The 9,407-nt window shown below is 43.3% G+C and overlaps 1 protein-coding gene across 4 annotated transcripts; it reads right to left on the reverse strand.

Annotated features, from left to right (window-relative positions):
* Positions 1–903: 903 nt before the first annotated feature.
* Positions 904–8,047, reverse strand: LOC147611698 (uncharacterized). 4 transcript variants are annotated; one of them, XR_015263782.1, is made up of 8 exons: positions 7,264–8,047; positions 7,007–7,141; positions 3,135–3,669; positions 2,410–3,055; positions 1,762–2,271; positions 1,475–1,547; positions 1,219–1,314; positions 904–1,107 (listed from the first exon to the last, which is right to left on the reverse strand). XR_015263782.1 is itself a non-coding variant. In XM_086784755.1 (5 exons), the coding sequence occupies exons 1-5, from the start codon at positions 7,961–7,963 to the stop codon at positions 2,020–2,022; spliced, it is 2,268 nt and encodes a 755-aa protein (XP_086640881.1). In that variant the 5' UTR covers positions 7,964–8,047; the 3' UTR covers positions 1,660–2,019. The 4 variants fall into 4 exon arrangements, 1 of the variants encoding a protein (XP_086640881.1); XR_015263781.1 differs by having other exon boundaries at positions 904–1,314; XR_015263783.1 differs by having other exon boundaries at positions 904–1,314; positions 1,475–1,609.
* Between the last annotated feature and the right edge of the window lie 1,360 nt (positions 8,048–9,407).

The raw sequence follows: 9,407 nt of genomic DNA on the forward strand, positions 1-9,407 counted from the left end.
AATGTTGATCACCACCAAACCACCAAACGCCAATCTCTCACCCAATTCACTGCTTGTGGCCATTTACAGTGAGCTCAGTTTACAAAGGCTTTTCACAGGGTTGTGTTCCTTGCGTAAGTGAAAATTAGAATTGCAAGGAAGCACTGGGAAAGGAGCCCAAAGGAAGTTTCATCAGCTCAAGTGAACCTAAAAACTGCAGACAAGAAAAAGTATAACCATGATTTTCAGATGACACCTTAGCAAGAAATTCACCTCTTAAAACTATTTATTTAGACTATTGATCGGACACATTCAAAAGATGATACCTTCAAACATATATATATTTTCAAGGCCAGCTGAAACTTCCAGAAAACAGGACAATGAGGTGCATCAAAATTCAGGTTATGATCCTTCACAAGGTGCTTAAAAGCAATGACTACTTGCCAAAAGTTATATAGGGTGCAAGGACACTTCCAAAAAACTGTAATAACATACTAAGAAATATCACAATTCCGATCCTTCACAAGGTGCTTGAAAGCAATGACTACTTCCCAACAGTTATACAGGGTGCAAGGATGCTTACAAAAACTGTCATAACATACTAAGAAATATCAGAGGCAATGAAGCTAAAAACTGAGGTATTATATGGTGCCACATGTCTTGAAACAGGTTTTATTAGAAGTTTAACCAAGCTGAATCCTAGTTAGATGTCCAATCTTTGGTTATTACTATTGTTGGCACACTTACAACCTGCCTGTACCCTAGCCTTGGCATAGGACTCTTCCGGTCCATAAAGAAGACGAAAACTATGAACAGTACCGTTGGTTGCACTTCAGAATGAACCTACCAGTATCCTACCTTGGCCCGTAGAAGGTGAGGACTCTGAAAACAGAAGACAAACTAAAACAGAAGCAAGGGCTAGACATTCCATTGTAAACTTGGTTGGGATTCCAGAGTCTGGAAAAATAATTTTCATACATATAAAAATCCTATTGGAAACAGCCCAATGCTCAATTTTGTGTTAACATCATGATATGGGATGCCCAGTAGAGCTTGAAAAAATACTATCACTTGCGAATAACTAAATTGCTTGTTTTGATAACCACCACATCCAATATTTTTGACAACCTGTTGCACATACTCTTCAGCAAGCAATCATTGACAATCTGTTGCACAGAGCCATGGCAATGAACAGCCCTCTCACCTACAGAGACCTTTGGGTGCCAGAAGGCAACTTACATAAGCTGCTCGTTTTGCTGCCATAAAACACCACATAGGGTTGCAACCTTCAACCCACAACTTTTTTGTGCAAGGCAGCCACATTACAAGGGAACTCTGCAACCAAGACAGCGGGAAAAGCATAAAACTGTATGGCTCATTAATGAGCACATACATCCAACCACTCAAAATACATGCCTTTTTAGTCCCCACTAGACACAGATACATATGCATGATATACCTACACAAGGCATGAGTTCCTAGTTATGAAGCTTACCGCTGAGGCAAAGGCACTCCACTTTAACAGCATTGAGCGCACTTGGTCCTGGGACCATGCCCAACTCCTACCACTATTCCCAGCCCAGCCCACATCCATACTTTGTTAAAGTAAAAAATCCATCTGATCCCGCCTCTTTCAAAAAAAAAGAGGGAGGCAGAAGCCGAACATTATACAAATCAATCTTAGTCAAAAGGACAAATCAAATCACTGTTAGATTAGTGTGCAAGAACCATTAAACAGTTACAATTAGGACCTTGTGCAGTCATGGTGGCCAGTTCAACTACCTAAAGCTTCGACTGTGAACAAGTTTGCTGCAAGCGGAGCTTTTTAGTGCAAGTCCACCAAGTCCAACACAAAGAATAGATCCTTACACATTTGTCCTCGATTCTCCAACCTGCATACGACGGGAAATACGCACGAAAAAACTTTTGTAATTGGGATGGAGCAAAGGTCTCTCAGACTAACCTCTACAAATACAGAATTAAAAATCATCAAGGCCTAAGACAGTTCATCATCATGCAGCCCAGAATGCCAACTCCCTTTCAGTCGCTTCCACTGTTGCTGAAGGATGCAGATCTCGAGGGCCGGCTTTTCTTTTTGTGACTCTTCTTGGGCACAGAACCATCATCACTATCACCTCTGCTTTTACCACCGTCTACCGAAGGCAAATCTGAAGGGGATCTGAAATGTTGATGCCTGTGCCTTTTCCTCCTTTTGTCACGTTTCTCACGATCTTCATCTTTTCGATGCTTCTTTTTGAGACGCCTCTTTTCCTTGGAATCATCTTCAGAAGCCTGCACAACAGAACAAATGATACAGAGTAATTCCTAAAGGGTCGTGTGAATCAAAGGACCATGGTTGCATTGAAATCTTTTCACCAGCACAAAGGTACCAGGTGGGTAAGAACACTCAGAAACTGCACAGAGTCCTACCTTTATGCTTTCATCACCATCATTATAAGCCTGACCAGGCCTTTTTACTTCAAATTCATCCTCAAAGGCGACTTTTCCTCCTTCAGATTCTGGAATCTCCCCAAGTCCAGGACTTAACTCTTTAAAGGGAGATTTTGAGAGCTTCTGATGCTCAGTGAGAATTGTCTCATCTTTACTCAAGCTAGGTGACATGGTCTCTGCCCTTCTAGACACAGTCTTCTCTACATGTCTGTCTTTGACGCGAGATCTCGTGTGTGCTGACCGAGCATTCCCAAAATGTTCCTCAGCTCTCTGCCTTGGTGGCGAGCGACTATGGTCCTTTCTGGTTCTTGGTGATCTTGAACCACTCCGCCTCTTACTTCTACTAGGACTTCTACTTCTCCGAGAGCTTCTAGGTTCATGGTCTCTCTCTCGGTCCCGTTCCCAATGATGCCTAGCTTGAGAACGGTAATAATCCTCTCCACTTCTGTAAAACCAGGCCCGGCCTCTGCCATCACCACCATGGCGATATCGGTCTCTAGAACGTGACCTTGATCGACGACCACGACGATACCGAATGGGAGACCTTGATAATGACCTTGAACGATGACGACGACGATAGCGGATAGGAGACCGAGACCGAGACCGGCGTGGTCGTGAGGGAGACCTGCCAACAGGCAAAAGATTTAGAAAGTTCGCTTCAATAATTAACCATACAATCTAGTCTTGCACAATGAAGACCAAACCTTTTGACTGATGCATCCTTTTCTTCTTGGTCATTTCCACTGCCTTTCAAACTTTTACTTATTTCTGCTGCTCTTGCTGCTGCCATCTCTGAAGCAGATTTTACAGTAGCTGCTTGTAAGGCTGCCTGTTGTGTGGCAACAGCTTGCTGCACTAAGAGTGCCTGCTGAAACTGAAACTGCTGCATAGCAACAGCTTGTTGCATCATGACTGGCAAACCATTTGCAGCAGGTACAGCTGGAGGCTTCTTCACAGGAAGCGATTTCGCCACCTCAACATTAATAGGCCTACCCCCCACTTCCATATTATTGAGAGCTAGGGCCGCCTTGGCCTCTTCTGGCTTTGCATACTCTACATATGCCAACTGTTTGGATTCATTTATTTTGCACTCGGACACTGTCCCACAGTAACTGAAAAGTGTTTTTAGCTGATCCGCACTCAGCAATGGACTAAGGTTGCTTACTTGCAGTGTTCTGGAAAGAAGTTCCTTTTCCCTTTCTTCAGATAAAGCAATATCTTTCTTGCTCTCTTTTAAGGCTGAGGTTTTATAAAAAAAACTGGCATCAGTGCAACCAACAATCCGCAACTAACAATCCAATAAGCGACAAAACACACACAAATGATATTTTCTTCAAACTTTGAACATCTAACAAAAACTTTGCCCACTTCGCAACCAAAATATAACAAGTATAAGGCAAAACTGAACACAATTTAATTTTGCTTTCCAAATTTTCTACAAAATATGACTGGCAGTCCACCGGCCTCAAGTGATCTTCAGCATTATGGATTTCCTAGCTGAGGCCTCATATCCTAGGTTCTAACCAGACTGTTTGAGAAACTAGGATCTAGTCTCACCGCACACCACTACACCACTTCTGACAAGAAAAAGAGTTGAGACTCAGCAAACTTTGCTACCTCTACCTCCAATGTCACGTGCATACCGCACTTGGATGCCACGTAGACATATCTCTACAGAAGGTGCAGGACCTAGGATGGTGAGCTGGTCCCATGTGAGCCCATTCCGGGACAAGTCAGCCAGGGATCCATCTCAGTCGTCCAAGGTCAGGTGTGCATTGTCCTACACAGGAGTCCAAGGTCAGGTGTGCACTGTCCTGCACATGAATCAGTGCTAGTCAACGCTGTAAGTCTCCCTCTGGAATGATGTCATTGATTCTGTGTATCTGGTATGGTACCGGATGCCAGATCATTGTGTAGATAGTTAGGGTATGCTTTTAGAACAAGGGGCCAGCCCATAGGGCTACCCCAAGTCTTAGTGTAGGCATGGGGATGGTGTGAAACCACCCCCATGAGGGCCAGGAAGGCCCTGGCTGAACTCACCAGCCATGGAGGGGCTGTAGGACAGCCCCAGGGGCAGGCCAAGGGTAACCGACTGATTATCCAGCCCTAGGAGGGGTGTAGGGCAAGTATGGGGCAGCCCATACAGGCTGCCCAACCCCAAGGGACTTGCAAAATCAGTGCCCAGCCTCTTGGAACTCAGGCGCCTAGTGCCAACCAGCCAAATCAGAGATGCGCAGCATTTTTACTGATTTTTCCAACATTTAATGCTGATTTATCAATCGTGGGAAAAATTGTTGTTAGCCGCCTGGATTTATAGCTGGCCGACTGCCCTTTGTGGAGTAGTATAAATAGGGAGCCCACTATCCTATTGTTTCATCTCATTTTTCACCAAGAGCCAAGGCAAACAAGGGCTAGACAAGCCAAGGAGTTGCTAAAGCAAAGGGGTGAAGAACTGCAGGTCAAGGGCAGAGATTTCTCAGCCAAGAAAGGTCAAAATTTCTGTATTTTCTTTTCAGATTCACATCATTCTAATAAAGCAAATACACCATCCGTGGTGGGGACCCTACAGAGGGTATTTGGGACCCAATACTGTGTCCTCTCCATCTCTCCCTCCCTCTCTATTCTTCTACACATCTTCATTCAGTTTTTGTGCGTTAATTCCATCGTGAAAAGAGTGCTGATTTCTAAGCATTGAAGTTACCGATCTTCTTCGAAGCTTCCGCATGTTACATCCAACAACAAGAAGCAACAACTAGAAGAAGAAGCAAACGTAGCCCATGATGAGTGGGCTTTCTAGCCACATTATCACTATGGAGGGGAATATAAATACTGATGAATGATGGAATAATAAAGAAGTGCTAGGTGGTTGTGTAAACAAACCTAATTCTAGGCTTAAAATAAAGGGGTTCTACTGTGTGTGAACAGCTACTAGTGTATAGGTTCTTTTGGGTGTGGTAACCTCCTCTTAAGAAGATCTTACATAAGCAATGATGTATCTACGTGACACCTCTTAGGGACACTTGGCATCATAGGTTTGACCTGTGGCATATGCAGTGGCAACTTATGTATAATATATATACCTTGTAAAGGGGGCTCTCTCCCATAAAAGGACCATTATCATGATGTTACATGTGTGCTAGATCTTCCAGTTTATCTCGTGCTCTCTCTTAATCACTCATGTAAACCCTTGTGATTAAACCCAAATCTCCAGCACTATGATCAGATTATGCTAGTATGACTACCATACTTTCTACCTAGTATGACTAGATTATTGCAAATTCTTTTTTTTTTTTGGGGGGAGGGGGGGTGGCTTAGTCCTGCCCTTGTGTGTAGTTCTTTTTCTTTTTCATATGTGTATGTTTGAGCTATTGAGCTATCTGTACTTAGTCTCATTAATGATTGTTTAATTGCAAAATTATGGGATCGAGGTTTCACAAGCACCCAGCCAATGTCACTGTTGATATGGATAATGACACCCCTCACAGGAATACGTACATGAAATTCTATTCACAAGAGTCCATCCCACCTCAAATACAATCCACCCAACTTTTTTAAAAAATTCACATCTGGTGCCGCCAATGCACGCACATACATTTGCCAGAATTCGAATCCATGATTTTTCATTTAAAAGCTACCAGGTTTCCAAGCTATGCTCTGCTCATTTTTTCTCCTTTCTAACATTTTTGTGTCACCGGCCTGGTGGCATGCTTCTCAAAAGCCGCCCGCTGCAGCCCAAAAAGTGCTGGGGAGTTGCAACCACCTGCCCGCTGTATAATTGGAATCTTGTCCAGGTGGCTCCACAACAAGCTACAGAAGCACTTGTCCTAAAATAAAACATGGCTTCATCAAGCTGGTCATCCAAATAAAAGCCATTTAAATTCAGAGAAACACCGATGATGGTATGGAAACATAATACACCATCAATTAGCAGAGATATTTTTAACCACTGTTATCATCATTCATAATTTGAGGCATGCTCCACCCTCTAGATGGAATGATGTAATTCCATGAATGATGCATAAATTTATGACCCAAATAAATGGTGTTGGGCATTTAAGTCCCGGAATGCAAAGTGGAGGGCTCGCCATTACCTGTACCACCAAGCCATCACATTCCCAGGAAAGGAAAAAAGTAGACACACGAAGACAGCGCCAGCACTCCGAGCGTCATCATCAAGGGCAACACAAGCTTCTACTCCTCTAAAATCACCTTCATCAAGATGTAATCACAACAAAAAAGAAAAGGCAAGAGTTTCATATGGGTGAGGATATACTTAAGGCCATGCTTTTTTTCATTATAAGATCAGTTTGATGTACCATTTCAGAAGAAAGACTCTCTGAAAGTAAATAACATCATCCAGGTAAAATCAGCATGCCAGCGAGACCCTATAGCTTGGCAATCTAAGTCTTCTCATTTAGCAACAAATTGCTGTGATTCTGATTGCAAAAGCTTAAGTAGGCTTGTAAAAAGTCTAAAATGCAGGTAATGCATAATACATGAATTCCATTTCATACAATTTAAGAGTGCCCCACATTGAAAGGACAAGATCTGCCAGACAGGATTCAGATGAGTTTACCAGATGATTCTTGAGCAGCCGCAGCCCTAGCTTGGGCAGCCTCATAAGCCCGGGCAACCATGATGGTCTGTGCAGCCGCCATTGCTGCGGCAGATGGCGGCAATGGCATCGCGCTAAGTCCTGCCATATTGGCACCTGCTAAAGCAATTTGAGTCTGATATAAGACGGAAAAAACATGAGCTGAAACCCTGATCCTGGCTATCCTGGAGACTAATGAAGGCCCTAATTCAACCCCAATCTGGAAAAAGAAAGCTTACCTGCTGCCCCTGGTATTAGTCCACCAAAATTTGCAGGGAAGATGCCGGGCATGACGCCAGGAAAGCCTTGGCTTTGACCGACGCCATTAACGAAAGGAGAGGCGGTGAGGAGAGTACCGGACGGGGACAAGGGGATGGGCGCGGTCCCTCCACTGAAGAAGACGGGGAAGGGGCTGTTCATGATGGGCAGACCATTGCACTCCACGGAGACCATGTAGTCCCCTCGTTTGGCCACAGCATAGGTAACGGTGTATGTGCCGTCCCCATGGTCCTTCACCACTGCCTCCTGCTCCACTCCGCCCCCGCTCCCACCCACCCCCGGCGTCACTTTTACCCTAATATGAGCCCCGCCCTCCAGCACCCTTCGCCCGTCTGCATCCTTCGTCACTATCACGAACGACGCCGCCGCCCCTGCCGCGCCCCCCCCGACGCCCGTCCCCGCCGCTGTGCACTTGCCGGGATCCACCGGCCCGATCGGCTTGTTTGCCAGCTTCTGCGTCTCGTCAGTGTCGCTGTCTGAACCCCCATCCTCCTCGTCCTCCTCTACTTGGGCTTCGGCCGCCCCGGCGTCCACGTCCTTGAATGTGGCGTCGAAGGCCGCCCGGGCCGCGGCTGCCTTCTCCTCCTCTTCCTTCAGCTTGGCTTCTTCCGCCTGCTTCACCCAGATGGGGCGGGCAGGGGGGGCGCCTCGGCCGGCCATCGGCGATTGCGTACTGGCTATGGCGATAGAGAAGCTTTCTTTCTTGGGTTGGTTCTGCGAAGCTCTAGAGGATTTTTAGTCCGTAAAAAGCAAAAATCAACCCCGAGGTTATTATTATTTGTTAATTTTTAGTTAATTTTTTAATATATGAAAATGAGCTACTTGACATTTAATATAAAAGAATAAGTATACTTAATAGGGGCCCAATAGTGAGTGAAAAAATAAATTCATTAGTTAGAGGATGCACACTTGAATTTAACCCTTTTAGTCGGGTTTTTTTTTATAACCATGGAGGCAAATTTTGTAGGGCTTCAATCACTTAGGAGCTGTGATTTTTTTTCATAAGTCGAGCCATTAATATACTAATCACAAAATATAACACACAATATTAAAATAACTCTAACTAAGATTTTAATTTCACAATTAAATACATATATATATTAACATATATACAATTTAATATCATTTTTATATTAAATTTTACAATAATTATCTTAAAATATTTAACAATACCCATACCTATAGTAAATTATATATATTTAAATACATTTTTCTTACCATCTTTCTAGACAACGCCCACCTTTGCCTTAGTATTAACTACAAGATTATATTTTTGCATTTTTAGACCAAATTATCCCATTCTAATAATTTTACGCTTTCAAGATCTCTTACTTTTGGGCAGATATATCAAATATAAGGAGCAAGAGGATACTTCTTAGGAAATGTGAGAACATGTGAGAATACTTCTTAGTAAATGAACATTGAAATGAGGAGCAAGAGGATGTGAGAATGCTTCTTAGTAAATGAATATTCCCCATGAAGAGGATGTGATAATACTTCTTAGAAAATGAATATTCCTCATTGTTGTTGAGTTGTGTAAAGAGGTTCTTTATATGCACTTCTTGCTTGATTTAAATTCACATCTTCTCAAGTCGTCTCAACTTTGGCAATAACCCGCTTGGGCATACTTGAAAGTATCTCAACACCATAATCTTGGTGTATATGATCTTGGTATTACATCCATAGGCTCCAACCTGATTGATAAACCACACTCTTATACCACAAGTCAAGGTCCCCCTACGGGGATTAACCAAAAGTTCTCTTCTAACTAAAATTCCTACATAAAGCTTGGCCGTCTTTATTTTTTAGAATTAAATATGTAAGACTGATGTTTATTGAGCAAAAACTTAGACTTTTTGGTTATACACTTTTTTCCTCTCTTCGTTTTTAAATGTCTTGAGCAAAAATTACTATGGTTTCTCATCTTATAATCAAGCACTTATAATGTCTCCTTACCATCATCGAAGGTACATGATATCAATGCATTTCTCTACTTAACATGTAACGCCTCCGCTACGGCTGCGTCTTCCTTAAGCCGCCATAGCCTAGGAGTGGAGAAGAAGAGAGGGTGGAAGTCGGTTCACCTCCCAACCATATAATGGCG

Source organism: Cibotium barometz, chromosome 47 (genome assembly GCF_041138505.1).
Source record: "Cibotium barometz isolate CiBa-2024 chromosome 47, ASM4113850v1, whole genome shotgun sequence".
Taxonomy (NCBI): Eukaryota; Viridiplantae; Streptophyta; class Polypodiopsida; order Cyatheales; family Cibotiaceae; genus Cibotium; species Cibotium barometz.